This window comes from Nannobrachium achirus (assembly GCF_963921795.1).
Source record: "Nannobrachium achirus genome assembly, chromosome: 1".
NCBI lineage: Eukaryota > Metazoa > Chordata > Actinopteri > Myctophiformes > Myctophidae > Nannobrachium > Nannobrachium achirus.
Genome location: NC_137810.1, coordinates 51,809,889 through 51,830,033, shown reverse-complemented (window position 1 = coordinate 51,830,033; position 20,145 = coordinate 51,809,889). Strand labels below are relative to the sequence as shown.

General features: G+C 42.8%; 1 protein-coding gene across 1 annotated transcript in view; it reads right to left on the bottom strand.

The window, feature by feature from the left end:
• The window catches only part of tmem59l (transmembrane protein 59-like), a gene marked incomplete at both ends in the record, with an annotated part of 29,714 nt that extends 10,288 nt beyond the window's left edge, over positions 1-19,426 (bottom strand). The window contains 4 exons of the mRNA XM_080730189.1: positions 10,340-10,492; positions 12,151-12,245; positions 16,783-16,888; positions 19,271-19,426. Of these exons, the coding sequence (XP_080586315.1) occupies positions 10,340-10,492; positions 12,151-12,245; positions 16,783-16,888; positions 19,271-19,426 (510 nt within the window). The remainder of the gene's footprint in view (positions 1-10,339; positions 10,493-12,150; positions 12,246-16,782; positions 16,889-19,270) is intronic.
• Between the last annotated feature and the right edge of the window lie 719 nt (positions 19,427-20,145).

Sequence of the window (20,145 nt, the reverse complement as noted above, 5' to 3'; positions counted from 1 at the left end):
CACATTGTCAGTCAATGTGGAAGCTCTAGTTCGCTTTCCAAAATATTTACACAACGTCAAACTTTTCGCCGCTGTCAAAGTTATTTCACAACCGGTTTTATTACTGCTATACTGTAGCTAGCAATGGTTTTTTTTTCGTCTTCTTCTTTTTTCTCCGCATTGTGCATTAAAACCAGATGCACCGCTAAAGGAGAGGCCAGGGGACGAGAGGAGCACAACTTGAGGAGGAGGATAATTCTCATTGGCTGCAGACTGGGGAGACCTCGCCATCTGAACCAGTTGGGTCTGAGCTGCATCTGCAATGCATTAGTAAAGGGGATGCCAAAGGTCCTCTGGCTTGGGGGTGTTGGTGGTGGTGGGGGGGGGGGGGGGATAGAGAGATAGTAGAGGGAGAAAGAGAGATAGAAAGAAAGAGAGGGGGACAGAGTGACTATGGCGGGCTGGGGGGGGCAAACAATTAGACAGGAATCCTACTTCCTTATTGGGTTGTTTTGGGGGCTTGGGTTGGTTGTTGTCCTTTTGCACTGGATTGTATAATGTACTGTTTACTGTGCTGTCCTATATTCTATACCAGTGGTTCTCAAACGTTTTGGGCTGCAGTACCCCCAGTCCCCTTCCCCTTACTACAGCATTTTGCTTATAAAAAGCTCATCAAAAGTCCAGTTCCAATGCCATTATGTCGAAAATAAAATGGCATAATGGCAAATAAACATGGCTTTCTATTCAATTGTACTAGTCAAGGTATTGATGTAATTTGGTTTCACAAATTACAGATGAGCAGGTTCACACTGTCAATGTTTTGTCATTACCCATAACAGTGTACATACAGTATTCTTTTCTCCTGTACCCCCTGCAGTACTCCCACGTACCCCTAGGGGTACACATACCCCCATTTGTAACTGTACTGCATTGTATTTGGAACCCGACTGATGCCAAATCTTTAGGTACTAATTTTGGAGAATCCTAGACCACCAATTAATTAACAATGATTTGACAGATATTCTGTCAAAAAGTGCAAAATCTTCTAATCAATTTGAAAAGCTTAGATTTGGATTGATTAGCAATATAAAAGACAAATAACGTTTTAATATATAAAATATTTTAAACATAAACTTTATTTTATTTAACCACTTAACCCTACGCAAAAACATATTATTATATAGCCATTCTACAAGCTGACAATTTACAGGTTTTTTTTTTTTACACCTTTTGAACATTTCTTACACCTAATGACATGAGCATCAATAGGGACACCATATTTAAAGTGGTTTATACTATTTAAAGTATATATATATATATATATATATATATATATATATATTAATTAACACATTGGGTGCCCCTGGATGGAGCCCCATTTATCCCCTCTCGCTGCCCAGGCCCACCACCATTCTATTGAATACGGCCCTGCTGCGTCAATGCATGCGTCATGACGTCACTTGGTCACATGACCGCAGACAGGATGTTGTTGTGTAACTTACTGCATGGACCAGTGTTGATCATAGCTGTTCATTGCCTATCAAAAGTTGGTCATTTTGCCGCAGCCGGCCACAGTTTTAGCCATAAAACAAACATCAGAGATAAAGGGCGTTAAAGATGGGGAAATGCATTGGAGTATATGGAGAAAAACGGCCGTGCGATGCTCTCAGCGTCGATTCGAAGCGAACCGCAGTGAATGGGCTGCATACAGGCGTAGCCCCGACCTAACGGTGAGATTTAAAGTTAATACTGAAAATACAGTAAACACGTCAAAACGTTGTGGGCCTCCAGCGACATCAAAGAGTTTGACGCGTGGGCACCCGGTGAGTTAAGGGTGCAGCGGTTTACAAAATTCACGGTTCGGTTCGATATTTTGGTGTCAAGGTTCGATACTTTTTCGATACAAAAAATGAACAGCAATGTCCTTGATTTATAACTACGTATTTTTTTGTTTTAACTTTGAACAATACGGTACCCAACCTCTAGGGTAGTGGTTCTCTAAGTGGGCTCTGCAGACCCCTAGGGGTCCTTGAGGAGGTTCCAGGGCAATATGGATGTGGAGTGGTATTGTATTGTATGGTTCGGTACAGGGTAATTTGGTTCGTTACACCCTTGTATTGAACGGTTCAATATCGATACATGTATTGTTGCAGCCCTAATATATATATATATATATATATTATATATATAAAGTATATTAACCCCAACCCTATACTTTTGCTGGGGAACCCCTGGAACCCTCCACGGACCCCTGGGGGGTCCCCGGACTCTACTTTGAGAACCACTGTCCTTGATAACATCACTCCCCTACCAGCACGACTGAGCAGCCCTAGGCAACCTCAGAGAGTTAAAAAATAATGATATTTACACTGTTAGGTCGCAGTTACTATCAAAACCTCCACCGGCTGTCAGTCTGTCAGTCTGTCTGTCAGTCTGTCCATCACACGTCACGTCACAGTTTTGCCCTACTCATATCTCCGCCACCGTTGCCCCTATCCACACACACTCTCCAACCCCTCCTCCACCCCTCATTTCTCACATGGCACTATTCTAGCGCCACCATTAGGCCGATTCTTGCTAAACACATTTTTGGACACTGCTCCTACCAATCTTGCCCTAAAATCAAGCAAAGTGGGACACAGTATCTCTAAAGTCATGTCATCAACATGGATCTGTCCCATTTCTCATATTCCCTCCTGATTGGCTACCATTGCCTTCTAAAGTTTGTGTATGCTACCTGACGGTCGCTTATCTCCCGATTTAGGGAGTCTTAATGGTATAAATCATATATATCAGGGGTCTTCAACGTTTTCAGGCCAAGGACCCCTTAGTTGAGAGAGAGATGAAGCAGGGACCCTACAACCTTTTCATAGATTCCATATAGTTTCATCATTTGATAGCACAATCATCAGTGTATTTTGGATTCATGTCAATTTGTGTTTTCTAATATTTAACCATGCACTTGAACCATCAATACATAATAAACTTTACCTTTCACTCTGTACTTAGACTCTTTTCCCCCTCTACACCAAACCTTTTTGCCGAAAATAGCCGATCTACAAGCTTATAGATCTGCTATTTTTGGCTTAAGTTCTCAGAATATGGACGCTAGGATTCAAGTGATTAATATAAAAAAGGAGAAAGAAAAAGTCACACAAAGATTTGGAGGACCCCCTGGGGGTCCCGGACCCCCTGTTGAAGACCGTTGATATAGTATACAGTATCCACATACAGTATAGTTATCATAAGGAGGGGATAGAGAGCATGGGGGGGGGGGGGGGGTGTTACATGGAAAACAGATATCAAAACTGCTTTGAAACCACAGACATTGTGACTGTGTGGTTGGTACACTAAACGTCACCAGGATGTGCGCATGACTTAACCAAGTGAACCAAATTGCCCTGACACTGCAGCTTGACAAGCCAGGCAGGCTCAAACTTTCAAACATTACATACTGCCGTTACGTCACTGCTATTTGCCTCGTGACAGTAATTCACAACTCTCTCGAGTGTGTCTTTCTTTAGAAACCCTTCCAGCAAAATGGCTAAGGCAATTGTCAACAAAACGGTGTGGGAAGTTCACTCTTTGTGTTGTTCAGCCAGGTATTCGTGAACAACAATACGTTCAATTTGGTTCTGCAAGGCAGCTCGCTGTTGGCACATCTGCACTGCACGGTATCGGCAGAACACCACTCTCGACTGCTCACCTTTGTTTGGTTTTTTTTCCATTGGGAATGAGCAGTACCTAACACCTGGTGGTCATTTTATGGTATCAACTCCGTCAAGGGTACGACAAGCGAGCTGAGGCAATACCCAAAGGGGATGTGAAAGAATACTGACTGGTCAGAGAGAACTGTCACTAGTGTCATTGCTTCACGGCGGACTCCCCACACACTGCACAGAATCTCAGTTCTACAGTCCAAGAAATAATATTTTTCTTGGACTGTAGTCGCCATTGTTCTTTTGCTCCCTCCATTGTTTTTTTGCTTTATACCCATTTTTCTCCACAATTTATTCCTCCCCACACACATTTTTGTGTGTTTTCAGTGACTGCTGTTCAGAATCCCACAGACTCACTTGCCAGTGAGGAGACCCCACTGGGAGGACGTAGAGCCTTCGGCCTACTCCTCCCACCCAACACTCCCTGCTAAGGTCCGATGCCTACTCCTCTTTTAAGGCCACATTTATTTCAGTTCCGGGAGTCACAAAATCTCTGCAGCACCGAACAGCTGAATTAATGACGGTCATATTGTAGTTTGGACAGAGCCGAACCGAAATAAATTCGTCTCTAAAAGTGGAGTATGCATCAGCCCTAACAGGTGCCAACCTGGAGACAAGGCACCTGGAAAATCTACTTTTCAATTAGTCAGTCGTAGACCCCTCGGCCCGTTTCATCTACTTGAGGACATGATCCACTTCCAACTTCCAGGAGGGAGATTTGAAAATAAAACCTGTGTTGTTTAGTCACATTACACGTTTCCAATAAAACACACTTATTTTGAAAGCCTCACAGTTGAAGGGGGAAATCAGATTTATATTGAAGCCATGTGACACTTCATATAAGCAAAACAACAGACTTGGATTAAACTCAAGAATTTGGAAAAATCTCATATTTAGGATTTAAGAAAATCATGTGCTTGTGACTTACACAATGTAGACAATTTGGAAGTGCATTGTCTCTTTCGACTTTGGCTCTGTGGCAGCCGGTGAGTCTAATTATCTCATCTGGTTAAAGCTATACTGTGTAAGTTGGTCAACTAGTGGTCTGTGGCAGTATAGCAAACCGCGGTCGCGTCTGCTTTTTTTGGCCGTTTTTCGCCGCGGACCGGGCCTTCTGACCACCGCGTCCGCCTCGCCTCGCCGAGACGCTTTCAATGAGGTCTCCCGTGTCCCTCTACGAGCAGCGGTTGGGGAGCTACATGCTAGACTTCTAGACCAGCGTAAACAAAGCTGTTGAAGCAAGCTATTTCCTGAAAAGACGCAAGATGCACTGTAATTGGCCGGTAGTGTATCATGTGTGTATGATCTGCGATGTGATTGGCCAACGTATACACAACGTATACAGATGATGCAGATTACGTCATTTTGCCGCGAAATCCCGCCCCTGTCAAGGCTAAGTAGAAAACATATAAAGAAAAGGCTTTTGGGGCTGAAATTAACGGAGTGGGGGTTCTAAAACTTTAGCGATTTAATAGTTAGGACAATTTTAAGATGTGTTTTATAAAAAAAGTTACATAGTATAACTTTAACTTACAGTAGCCTAGACAGTAGCTCTCAGAACTACTGCACTCGATTTGCACTCAATGGTGATTTTGTGCACAGGGCCCATTTTCACTTTAATCCGTCCATGGATCAATGTTGTCCAATAGACTCTCATATCACTGCAGTATCACAGGCTGATTCGCCTGAATAACAAGCCGGTACAGAGAGGAGTGAATGGGAGAGAAACAGCTATTTCCAACCAAAATGTCAACAAACATTTTAAACGTAATAAAAGAAAGAACGCATTTTATCCGCATTCTCTTGAATTAGAAAGCAGTTATCTTTCCCTCATCCAACCTTCTTTCGCCGACCTCAAGCAACCTTTGTTTTCCCATAATCCAGGATTATGGTTGAGAGAGCTGACTGCAAATGTCTCTATAATCTGAACAAACTGCTACCCTATTGGGATACGTGATGGCTTCCTGTTTGTCCATCGCCATGCTTGCGGTTACACACAAGTTATTTCGACTCACAGCTCCATTTAGCCACTGCACACACTCTCTCTTTCACACACACACACACACACACACACACACACACACACACACACACACACACACACACACACACACACACACACACACACACACGCCCCTACAGATGGGTTCGACTTGTTGCCCCCACTTATTATGGATGTCCACACTGCATGATTTGCATCTGCCGGCGGTGTCTTGGTTTTCCTCCCTCGGCTGTGCCTCGGAGTTAGCAGGGCTTTTTTCAGTTGTGTCTGAACCCGTAGAGTGGATCTGTCAAGTGAGTGGCGGTACGCCAGCTGCCCACTAAACACACAGGCCGGTTAGGCTGTCTCACCACCACCCCATGGCCAGACTGGCCTCAACTCGCTGCCTCAGCTAACATGTCACACCAGTGGTGGAAAGTAACTAAGTATATTTCGTCACTGTCGGGTGGAAACCTTGTCCAAAACAGTTCGTTTTGTATTTATCATTTTAAATGAACCAAACTTGTGAATAGCCCATCTACATACCTGTGCACACAACACCTCGCACTGTGTGCTTGTAGATCGACTATTTTATTTTCTTTCTTTTTTTTCAGATTAGTTTTGTGCGACAGTCTTGTGTGATGAGGCAGGGCTTTACTTTACGAAAGATCTTGGGATACAAGGTTTTTGCCCGACAGTGACGATTTACCTAAGCATTGTACTTACGGTATGTACAATTTTGAGGTATTTGTGCTTCACCTGAGTATTTCCAATTTCCCATACTTTCACTACAATTATTTGACAATGTAGATTTTGATGATTATTACAAAACATACATTAACCACTTCAGCCCGGCCTATATACATTTTGGCAATTTTTAAATAGACGATCTACAAGCTAACAATGTGTTGCGATGCCGATGCGACACATTGTGAGCTTATCCACCTCTTTCCGCGGGAGTTTGCTGGAGGCGACTGGAGATTATTTGGACCACACTTCCGGTTTAACAGCAGACATACAAGCTCACGTCGCGTCGCATATGCAGCACTGGGTTCCTGTTTGTGGCTTCAGTCAGCTAGTCCTTGTCTTATTATTACCAATATGGGATCAAATAAGTATTGTCGCTGTCGGGTGAAAACCAACACTGTCACTTTTCAGAAAATGGAAAAAAGAACCTGTGTTCCGATAGATCCAGTGTAGTTATTATTTAGTCACAAGCTCTTGTCATTGGTTCAATATTTATAAAACCCAGTGTTTCCCCTATATGCATTTAACAGTGGCAACACGCCACGCCTTTGTTTTTGACCACCACAGCTTGATTTTTATGAAAATGATGTATTTTTTATATGCGACGGTCGGAGTATTAATTGGGCCATGTTCTTGTGCTCTCCTGGGTCTATGGGTCTCCGGTGAAACCTCTCCCCTAGGGTAACAGCTTTCTATGGGTCACAAAGGTTTCAGTAACGCAGACCACCGTAGGCTTGCTGGAATGTGTTTTGTCTTGTTCTTACAGCAATGCAGATGTTGTCGTTCACGAAGATGGATTAAGACTATCATAGTATTACTAATACCATGATAGTCTTGATCTAAGGCTAAAAATATGCATGGATGCATCAACGGTGATTAACTTAAGTTGAAACTTGTATTTGCAGAACGGCGTATGATGCGTATCAATTCATATTCCGGGCCAAATCAGTAACTTTGCGCTTGTCTGAACATCATCTCAGCATATTAAATGAAGTTGCAACAGATGTATTCGTTTTGTCAAGGGCTAGCACAGTCGCGCTATCCACGCGTCGCTAAGTCCATGCTTTTCCAGTAGTAGTTCCAGTACAAAGGCCCCCCTCGCCCTCCACCTCCTCGCAAATGCCTGTTGCTGGGACCATAGTCTCCAGTAGCCAGACAACGATTCCATAATCTCCGAATGCTATATAGAGTCTGGAACTACAGCTCCCAAATGGCGAGTAACGCACACTAGCACAGACAGAGTGATTCGAGCGTCATGTTCTTGTTATGCGTGTATAGCGGGTACACATTATTGTGTATCATTATTTTATGCTTTAACTATTGAAAAATAGCAGATATACAAGCTCACAGCGCGGCACCGAGTGCCGCGCTGTGAGCTTGTAGATCTGCTATTTTTGAAAAATCATGAAAATTTGAATTTTGATCTGATTCTATAAGTGTCTTTTGAATCCTTCTAAGGTTTAAAAAAAATATATATATATGTTTCTATGTCAGCAATCTGGCCAGCCATCGTCAAAGAAAAGGTCCTTTTCACTTAACTGGAGCTGGGTTAGTCTGTTCTTGAGAGACTACAATGTCAGTGGTTCTCAAACCTTTTCATGTAAAGGACCCCCAAAATGATGTGTATTTGGCCACGGACCCCCATCTCAAAATATTTAGTTCCAGGGACCACCAAGAAGCAAAATTTGAGTTAAAAATATTCGCTTTAAAAATACATATTTTCAAAAATTTGCACGCATTTTCACAACTTTTTCAAAAATAGCAGATCTACAAGCTCACAGCGCGGCACTCTGTGCCGCACTGTGAGCTTGTATATCTGCTATTTTTCAATAGCTAAAGCATTAAATAATTCTAGGCCTAAATGGGTTAAGAAAACATTTGAAAACATCATGGAAGTAACACCAACACCAGAGAAAGACACCCCAAAAGATATTGGAAGAGACACAACGCTTCCAGTAGGACTTACCGCTACTGCACCAAGGGAGCTGGTTTGTCACATGATCCTTCTCATGATCAGACTTCCGTTGCTCCAGACTGTATGACAGGAGCATTTGCAAATTGTCGGAGTCAACAGTCTGGCCACGCGAGACTACTGGGACAATAACTCTATGGCAGGGACGTATTTGACTGCTGAGTTCATGAGCTAGAGAAAATATTAAAGGACACATGACAGACTTCAGCTTAACATTTGCAGTCCATTTGCGCTACTTCTCTTATGTGGTTAAATGTGCAGGTTTCTCGGCAGTTCAATAAGCATTGTTAATTAGCCGACTTGCAGTACGAAGCAGCAGGCATATACATCCACACTGGTAGTAGTTGGAGTTTCCAAATGTAGAGTGCACAGTGAATTCCACACTGTACTATCTCTCTCCGAATCACCTGTTGGCTACAATGAGGAGTGATGATTTGAGAGTGACCGATAGACAGACATAAACAAGGATTTCAGCTGTTGTGGTTGTAAATAGCCATAGTGACACTGTTAATCTCAGACACCTGACCTAATATTTTGATAAAATAATTTTGATAAAATAATTAATTAACTACAATTAATTTAAAACACGAAAACACGGGGGAAACACGAAAAACCATAAATCGATAAATAAATCGAAATGCCTCTATGTGTATGCATGCCATAGACAATAAAATAACGATGAAATGAAATATGAAAATATAAATATATATAGTATGTATCGGACCGGTATGTATACCGGTATGTCAGTGAAAATGAACTCTTTCAAACGGTTCATTTCGAATGAACAGAAATTATTGTGAAATATAATCTAATTAAGAATCCACTGTGGTCCGTTTGAGAAAAGCCAGGTATGGAAACTAGAGAAAATGCAGACTGCGCAACTGCCTATGTTAACCACATTTTCCAGACCAGGTTTGAGAAAACCTCTAAATAAAAAAAAAGAATTATGATATATATGTTTTTCTGTTCAGGTTTTGAAACTCACAGGAGATGCCAGGGTAGCCTTGTGCCCAGTGATGCATTCTCAATTCTCGTTATTTAAATTTGGTTTTAGGCCTAAGTGGGTAAGTGCAAATTAAATGAGTAATACATACTATAAGTATATTAACCTATTCACACAGTCTGTCTTTTATAATTCCACTTTAAAAGTCAAGATAGAACAGTATTCCTATTAACCTCGCCCTCACCAAGGACTTTGTTCCTTAATGTATTTGATTTCCCCTTTAAATCTTGTAGTTGTGTTTCCACCCTTGGATAGGTTCACCGCAGCTATAGCCCTTCATCCTATGAATAATACATGCTGCCAGGGCAGTGACACAACTAAGTGGGACATTTTGAAAACACTTAAAGCACCGTCACATTTGTTCTGGGCTGCGTAGCGTTCCATTCTATACACTGTCACCATCGCCCTGCCATGTGCCCTTGTTCACTCAACCTTCACAGACGCACACTGACTCTAAAGATGGCAGTGCACTGATCCAAACTCCAAGGTGGCACACAGTATATATTATATATATATATATATATATATATATATATATATATATATATATATATATATAGAGAGAGAGAGAGAGAGAGAGAGAGAGAGAGAGAGAGAGAGAGAGAGAGAGAGAGAGAGAGAGAGAGAGATAAACTGGACATACCAAGACACACCTTATGGAATCTCGTGTGTTCATTTGGCTATTTCCTTTATGAAGGAAAAACAGACACATCTACTGTACACTTAGTGTACATTCAGTTGGGCAATTAACACTTGGCTCATTGGCCAAGCTTCGTGGGACGCTTAACAAAGGAACTCATAAATAGCACCGCTCCCTTCTCACTCGGTTCTTCTTCTTCTTTTTCATAATCATCATTAATCATAAGAGAGGCTATAGTTTGAAATAATCATGATATTGCTTTGAAGTCATACGGTGAAGCCCCCCAGGGCGTTCCTACCTGGAAGACCACCACCTTGCCGTCGTCAGCCTGCAGGTAGAAGGTCCAGGTGGAGGAGATGAAGCTCTGGGCGGAGCTGACGATGTCGTTGCACCAGCTGCTCAGAGCCTCCATGACGGAGGGCTGTTTGGGGCGGTGGGTCAGGGCCTTCAGCTGCACAGCATGGGACACAACACCGCATCATCAGCACAGGGACGGTGTACAGGTGTAGAGGAAGTGTCGAAAAAGACTATGGTTTTTGATATTTAGTCCTAAGACTAAGACAATGCGTCGCATCGCAACACATGTGAGCTTGTAGATCGGCTATTTTCAAATGGCTAAAATGTTGAAGGTTGAAGTGGTAAATGCATGTTTTGTAATAATAATCAAGCTGCAAAGTAACTAGTACATTTTCAAATAAATGTAGTGGAGTAAAAGTACAATATTTGGATCCGAGATGGTAAAAGTATTGGAAATTTGGAAATACTAAGTACAGTACTCAGTTACTTTACACCACTGCAGGTGTATAGGCTGCATGCTTGGTTTTGTCAGGATACTGTATCATCAGGACAGAGGGAGGTGTACAGGTGTGTACAGTATGTGTGGTGGCTTTACGCTGTGTCGGCTATTATTGGTGCCTGGATGTCATATATCGTTCCTGTCGGGCAGATATCTCGATATTCTAAAACTTTTTGTGTTTTTTTGTAAATTAACGCCCTGCAAACATGATCACACAACAGCGTCACACAAAAGCATCAAAACCGGCGTCTACTGGTTCTATTTTTGAATAAAAAGCTTTGGACACATGAGGTTTCCACCTGACAGTGACCATATGGAGAAGACACTACTACCTCTTTCCATGACATACACTGTCAAATCCTGGGCATTAACTTAACACAAAGTGTACAAGGGTCCATTTGGTTATATTTGTAAACTATTAATTAACACAGAGGATTTCTTATTTATCTCTTATTTATTATGCACTTTAGTCACATTAATTGTATTATGCAGATATTATGCCTCTCCTCTCTCTTTTTATGAGATGACTATCTTTTAACGGCAATGATGAGCCAGCACAACTAAGAATTTCTTTAACTCTTTTACCACCATGTATATGATGTTATAAGGATCTAAGGATGTGGAACGGGCACTTCCGTTCCAATTGCTATTTGTTATGTCCATGAATTGAATACCAAGGACTTCCAACGTAAAAGGACTTATTTTTAGGGTGTTTAACTGTACTTGTACTGTACTACATGTCTATTGTATTGACTATACTTGTATGGTTCTCCATTGTCGTCTAATAAAATAATCAATCAATCAATGAACAAGGCTGGAGTTTGTCCCTCGGTTGCACCAATTGTAGACATAGAAATGGAGAAGAAAAGTGATCCCGCCGCCATTGTTGTTTATGCGACTAACGTTACGGGAGCTGCTGCTACTGTACACACCCGCGCTACCCCTCATCTGCTTACAGTGCTCAGACAGGTAAAAGAACGAACACTCGTTATGGCGCCGCTGGTTAAAGAACTAGCGTTCGTTCGGCGGCAAGAGAGTTACCGGTAATATGTCAATGCACTGTTCCTTTGTTCACCCACCATTCTTGGCATGTGTGTGTGTGTGTGTGCGTGCGTGCGTGCGTGCATGCGTGCGTGCGTGTGTCGCGTGTGTGCTGTACTGTAGGTGCTACTGTTGGCTGTGTGTCTCAGTGTGTTTGCTCACTGTGGGTGTCCACATATTGCTATCACATCCAACAACAGCAACTACATGGCTCTGGCTGTGGTTGGCGTGTGGGGCAGGCAGAGCCACTGGGTGATGATGCTCACTCTCACCTTCCTCCTCTTGATCTCAGGCTCAGAGGGCTGGCTGGCACAACCAGTGCTGCAGGCATCCTGCTCCAAGAGCTTAACGTATGCCTCCTGGCAGGCTGGTGGAGATGCAGTTACACAGAGAGAGAGAGAGAGAGAGAGAGAGAGAGAGAGAGAGAGAGAGAGAGAGAGAGAGAGAGAGAGAGAGAGGTTAGAGAGAGAAGAATAGAGAGAGACAAGGATAGAGACAGAGAGAGAGAGAGAGAGAGAAGGATAGAGAGACAGAGAGAGAGGGAGAGCAAGAGAGGTATAGATTTAACATTACATCCCACTAGTCACATATACAGTAGGCAAGACAGTCAGATTCTTGAGTTTCACCTCCTCGACATTGCAGCAACAACACAAAACAGCTAAAATAGCTATAAATTGACTGTAGAAATATAATTAAAACATAGTGCTAAAATTGTAAGCACAGAGAGGTGTAGAGACGGGGAAGAGAGAGAGAGAGAGAAAGGGTGAGATGTTTGATGCATGAAAGAAGTGATGAAAGAGGGAAGGAGTGAATATGTAAAGGAAAAGGGGAGAAATGAAGAGAAGTGACCTTGTGGTTAGAGTGTCTGCCCTGAGATTGGGAGGTGTACTTGTACATCATGGCTGGGGGATGTACCCGTATAGTAAGCCGTCTCACGCTACAGCAACGGGAGATAGGCCCAACGAGAGATGGGCCCAAGCCCCCAGAACGGCTTGTATATATTGAAGCTCATAGATGGAACTGCAGGCGGGGTGAAAAATACATGCACGAGCCGCCGCTGGGGTCTGCTATGGGGTTCAATGGACGTTTGTGACGTAATTACGTCTCAACGTCAACATTTTTGGCAACTGTGGAGTTGCCAATTTCTCCCACAATGCACCTGGATTCACCCACAATGCACTGGAATTCAGCTACTTCTGCATGCTTCAAAACGCCACTGAGCACTTGCATTGAAATGAATAGCTGGGGGGCGGGGCTATCCTTCCTCTATATTATATATACTCTATGGATGGGCCACATGGCTCAGGAAGCGTTGGTTCCCAGAGCAATTCACTAACTTAATGTATTATTATTCGGTTGCACAACGGTAAAATAGACGATCTACATGCTCACAATGCGTTGCATTGTACGACCGATTATAAATAGTTCTCAAATTCTGCCCAAACTCGACCCAACCCGCCGTTTTCGGGCCAGGTAGGGCCTAAAATGTATGCTAATAACATCTATACTATAATTTTGCGAATGTCTGAGTGAGTGTCTGTCTGTCTGTCTGTCTGTCTGTCTGAAACAGCGTTTCTCCTCAGTGGCTGGAGCAATTGATCTGAAATCGCATCACCATTAGCATATGAACACACCTGACATAACTGTGAAGCCCGTTTGTCACTTTCACAAATCGTATGCTGTATATTAGCATTTTTATGGTGTATCTATATCTATTTAGCCTACAGTACCTTTTGTGACCACACATGTTAAGGGAGGGGCGCTGTTGTTCAGGCCATGCACAATCACACACAAACCCACACACACACACACACGGGGGGGGGGGGGGGGGGGAGTGTGTGTGCAGGCGGGCGGGGGGGGGGGGGGGGGGGGTTCTGGCCCTGTTACAGATGTTGTCCAAAAATCATGCAGATCGGTACACAGTATCTCTGTAGCCGTTAAATGGAACGGGTATTTCTTACATTGATGCTCCTACATATTAGCATGCAAGCACCAGTTAAAGTTACTTTCCATCCCTCATATACTGTGTGCACAGTGCACATCCCATAACCCACACACTGCACATCATTTCGGAGCTCATATCTTTGAACGGGTAAGGTCTAGTGTGTATAATTAGCCAGTTAGGGCCAGGCCTTGATTTGCAGGCCCATTGAGAACTCTACTATAAATTAAGCATTGCTCTGCCTTATTAAAAACATTTTTACACACTACACACCTTACATTGTTGTTTTGCGATAAAATATTTTCAGAATTTTGAATGATTATCTTTTGGGAAAAGACTTGTGGGTGTGGAGTGAGGAGTAGACGTGTTCTTCCTCTGCTCCCTCTTTCATATCCATACCCATCAGAAAGCGCATTACTTTCTTCAAAACTTATGATATGACTTTGTATCAAATAACTAGGCGAGTCGTTTTACAAAACATGGACACTAGAGCTGACAAACTAGCCAAGAAGCAGTCTGTACTCTGTGCCTAAGGATGATGCTGCAGCTAGCGATATTAATTCAATTTTTCAATTCAATTCAAAGGGCTTTTATTGGCATGAGAAAACATACTTTAACACTGCCAAAGCAAAAGTGGAACAATACAATCAAAACACAATATTAGCATGATTTGTCAGAAGACCACAAAACGGCCCTTCTTCGGCCGAATTTGAAACAGCCGTCAATAACTGCAATTCGTTTAAGCATGTACGGAAAATTATTCCACCCACTCTTTTACACCTGTAACTTGTGATTTGTCAATACACTTGAAGTTGAGATGTTCATCTCCAAACTCCCTACTATTCATTCACGACTACAGCATAATCAAAATTGGAGGGGTGGGGGGGGGGGGGGGGGGGGGGTCATTACTCATTAAGGCAAAGCATCTTTCTGTCTGGACTTGGAAAGAAAGAAAAGCATACGATTGATTTCCAATACAACAGCCCACTGGCTGGCTAACACCAAAATCAAGTGCAGACGGAACGTCAGTGGTGGTAATTTGTGTTAAAGGGGAGAAAAGACTTTCCCACCGTATGGATCTAGGAGACCTTAAATTACCGCTAGAAATGCTATGTTGCACTGCTGTACTGCATACACGTCCTGTGTGTATTTACTTGTTATAGCTTATACCAGTAAGACTCCCTGATCGGGAGATAATCGACCGCCAGGTCGCTTAAAGCAACCTCATGGTGGCGCTAGAAGAGGGGCATGTGAGAAATCAGGGGCGGAGGTTGTGGTTTGCCAGCCAAGGAGTGTGTGTGCAAAGTTTGGCATGGTATTTTCAAGGTCTCCCCATAACTAGTGTCAGAGTTACAGACTTGTATGGGTCAATTTAGAACCCCTAAAGGAACCCACAATCCCTGGAATCTACTTTGAGAACCACTGGCTTATATAGTCTCTTCTTGTTGCTGTAACTTAGAACAGTGGTTTTAAACCAGTGGTCCAGGGACCACCAGTGGAATTGTGGACAAAATCTTATCCAACGATAACAAAATATTCTACGTCTTGGATCTGAGAGGCTAAATCTCATCAAATGGTGGTTCATGGCTCAAATGCTGAATAAATAATGAACCTTTATATGAAAAAGGTTGAAAACCACTGACTTTGAGCATTGATCATACTAGGGGTGGCATGATGGCATTTCTGCCACAAGCCAGTTTCCTTTGTTTTGTTTTCCTTTTTTCTAAATTCCCCTTGTTGGAGCTGTGTGGAACACAAGCTCCCTATACGTGGCCGTGTGTGTCTGTGGGTCTGTCTGTCTGTATGTAGCCTGAGGAATGTAGCCTGAGGAATGTGTAGCCTGAGGAATGTGTAGCCTGAATACCACTGAGTGACCAGAGAGGCTGCTATCAGTCTAGCCTGAGCATCAACTGCAATACACACACACACACACACACACACACACACACACACACACACACACACACACACACACACACACACACACACACACACACACACACACACACACACACACACACACTCTCACACACACACACACACACACACACACACACACACACACACACACACACACACACAGCTCCACTTCGAACAGAGGTTCGATTTTTTTTCTATCTTTCTGCTGTTTTCTCTTGAATTGTAACAGCAAACGCCTGAAAAAAGAAGACATTTCTAGATCTAAGGGAGAGCTTGCTGGACCTCTGCAGGCTGTGCAACACCACATGGATCAACTTAATTGTCTTCTCCTGAAGCTCAAGCTCATTGGTTGCTATTAAAGTAACATTTCACTTGACTTGGCTTGACAATCTATCTGGGAGTTAGCAGGTCTATTATGGTCGACTATACCTCCTAAACACCCCCACCTTTTTGTAACATAGACAAACGGTCTGCGGAAAGACAGACAGACAGAAAGATAAACAGACAGACAGACAGTGTTGTAAACCAGGGGTCTTCAACAGCGGATCCGGGGCCTCAGAATTACCTCAGAATCACTACAGCTGTAGTAATTCCCCCTAGGGGGTCCTCCAAATCTTTGTGTAATAGAAACCTTTTTCTCTTTTATTATATTAACGATTTGAACTCTAGCGTCCATATTCGGAGAACTTTAGCCAAAAATAGCCGATCTACAAGCTCACAACGCCTCGCACTGCAAGGCGTTGTGAGCTTGTAGATCGGCTATTTTTGGCAAAGAGCTTTGGTGTAGAGGGGAAAAAGAGACGACTAATTACAGAGTGAAAGGTCAAGTTTATTAAGTATTGACAGTTCAAGTGGTTAAATATCTGAAAACACAAATTGACATGAATCCAAAAAACACTGATGATCGTGCTGTCAACTATATGGAATCTATAAAAAAAAGTTGTGGGGGTCCCTGCTTCATATCTCTCTCAACTAAGGGGTCCTTGGCCTGAAAACGTTGAAGACCCCTGTTGTAAACAGACATATAAATGTAAAGTCTTACCTCCCTGACACTCCTCTCGGCTGGTGTTGAAGCCAGCGTCACCGTTGACAAACTGGCATATGGAGTAGAGACGGCAGCCACGATGGCACGCATTCATTATGGAGTCCTGCACACACCATGGGGGGGCAGAATCAGAAGCAGAATCAACTTATGTCACATCACAGGTTTACAGGTGTAAAACAAACAGAGTGTGTGATACAACCACCCTAAAGGCCCATTCCCACTGGGCCAGATAACAGATAAAAAAATCTCTTTTTCCAGATATTTTTTCATTCAAAGTGGATGGTAGATACAGATAACAAAAATATCTACCACAGATATTTGCCACAGATACTTTTATCTGTGGCAAATATTCTTTTTATCTGTATCTACCATCCACTTTGAATGGAAAAGTATCTGGAGAAAGAGATTTTTGTATCTGTTATCTGGCCCAGTGGGAATGGGCCTTAGGACTATAACCATTGAGTGACCTCTAGACCTACTGCACACATAAACAGAGCTGCTACCTTTAAACACATTTTAAATCAGAGGCTTCTTTGTATACCAATTCAATAGTTTTGAGTGCTGCTATTTGTTCCAACGCGACTGCAAAAGATTGCTGCTATTTGTTTCAAAAAGCTTTATACCTTGTATATACGGTATAACATGTATATTATCATGACGCAATGTGACATAGCTCTTTTTACACAATGCCGTGTCCCCCTCCAACTGTAAATATGTTCCCCCTTTTCAACTGTTTTTATATTCTGACACTTGCTTTGTTAATGTAAACTATGCTTTCTCATGCCAATAAAGCTTCTTTGAATTGAAAATGTAATTTAATTGATATTCGTTTTTGTGCACACTCCATCGTTTTGGTTATTTTCCTTTCCTTTCTTATGAGAAAGGGAAGGAGAAGAGGCACTCACTCAGGGCAGGGGGTTGAACAACTAATTATCTACCTATTTACACATGGTACCACATCTTGCTGTACTTGAGGTAAGACATAAAGGTGCATGAGATATATATAGGCCTACTGCAGCAGATAAAGTTATGCAAAGTGACATACTGCAGGCTCTTTATTTAGCACATAAGAAGTTGAACTATGTAATAACACAGACATGGATGTAAGTTAATGTAATGCCTTGTTGTCCCATATTTCAATCAAAAGTGGAACTGTAAGTTCTAAATATGAAAAGCTTGGCATGAACTGTAAATTCTGAGCTAAAAAAAGTAGGCCACAGTGTGGCTTCAAGATGAACACAAGGAAGATAGATGGTCTATTTCAACCAACTCGTGCATGGTCTAACTTTCACTTGTCAGCTGGCCGCTTTCCCTCTGCAAAATAACAGAACAGCGCCTTCTTGTGAAAGAAGAGACAAAGAGATTCCATATTACAGTGTCAACTCAAGCGTGTGTCATCATTTCTCGTTTCTGCGTTTCTTCAATAATTCACAGTCTGGAGGGACTCACATCGACCCGACCCTTCACACAATGCCCACGTTTTATTCACAGGGAATTTGTTTACGCAAACTGCAAGACAATTAGTGTCCAATGGTCCCTTAAACTCAACCAGCAACCAACACAGGGTGATAATAACGTACAAGTCCCTCGTTAGGAGGCATAGGCTATAACAGCAACGCCAGCAATATTCTGCGGAGTTGTTGTTCTTTACTGTGTGCTGTAGGCCTATAATCCATGTTGCAGTTGTGCTGTGCTCTGCACACAGGCTGAACACACCCACACCTGAACTGAATAAAGAACACACAAGATGATCTGACAGAAATACTGAGCCCAGCACCTCAGTCCTCAGTCACCTGCCTCCATTACAGATTCTCAGTGAAATCTGACTTGTACCCAGTAATTCAAAAGCCTTTATTAGTAGACTATAATATTAATAGCCTGAGCTAATTATGTATTTAACCCTGTTTAAAGGCAATAAGCCAACAGTTCCGAGTCCCGTACAGAAACTGCATTAAAAGCCTATACCAGCCCAGGTGCGGGCCCTATCCTGGGTAATTGCACCTCACAGGATTAGCGTTAAAAGCTTTTGGTTTATTATTTTGGAATGCTTGCTAATGCATGTCTTTTAGGAGAGAAAATGTGGTAAAAATAGGAGGCAGTGAAGTGTACTCAGTATTTATTTTTCGGCCTAATTGTGCACAATAGCCTCATCATGTCCACAAAGACGCAGCGAAAAACCCGGAGCCAGTTTATTAGCGCATGGGTGACCAGTCGGTTACGCACCAACCCAAACACAGACGTTCATTCATAGCATCAATTTCATAATAACAGATTGCCATGTCCAATGACAGGATACAACCTAATACTAATATAAGCCTACATTTCGTTCTATAATAGCCCTGAAACGTCGGACGGTAGCAGCAGCATTAGCTGTCATCTTGTTGATGACAGTGTACTGTAGTGCTGCTCTGCGGAACAGCTTCGGCTACAGCATTAAAGCCTCCATCATTAGTCGCAGGCAGGCAGGCCTGGGGTAATAACTTACTTTAGCGGGGCTTTTGTTTTTGATGGTGATCTGGCATTGCTTTTTGCAGTAATTGATGTCACCCAGTTGGTTGTCAAACAGATCTGAGGAGGACGCCGCCGCGAGCCCCGCAAGAAGCAGCGACGCCAGCGCACAGAAGCCTCGGGACCGGAGCATGTCGACTGCTGGATGGATTATCAGCCACTCTCTCTGCAGCGCTGAGACGCAGGCTCCCGTTGCGGAGGAAGGTGGTGCTGTGTGCTGTGCAGTGCTGGTCGGTCGGTCGGATGGATGGATGGATGGATGGAAGGAAGGATGGTGCTGCCTCAACGCGATGATGATGATGGCTATCTACTTTGGTAATCTCCTTCTTCTGCTCTGTCCGTGCTCGTCGTGTCGTCATCAGAGCATCATCACGCACGCCGCCGCTGCGCCCCCACCACCACCACCACCACCCAACACACTGCCTCTTTTCAGTGCAGAGGGAGACACTGCAGCAGTGGAGCCTATTATAATATGATAATAATGGCAGTGATCACAATATGCAAAATAAATGTACAAACCTGCTATTATAAACCAGCGAGGAATTTATTTTAACTTGTTGTATTGATTGATTGGTCGTTCATTCAGAATCAATGCATCAAACTATAAGGACCCTTGCATTTAAATCATTTTCAAATCCATTTGGATTAGGATTCACAAATGGGTGATTTTGTCTATGGGATAAAAGTTAGTTTCGGCCTGTCAAGGATTATGGGACGACTATCTAAAAAATGTTAAATGGGCTTTACTAGCCTGCATTTCTTCTTCCTTGGGGCCATCAAAACTAAAATGATTAGCCTAAATAAAACCCTGCCTAAAACTATCCCAGACTCCCAGTAGAAAGCCTAGCCTAT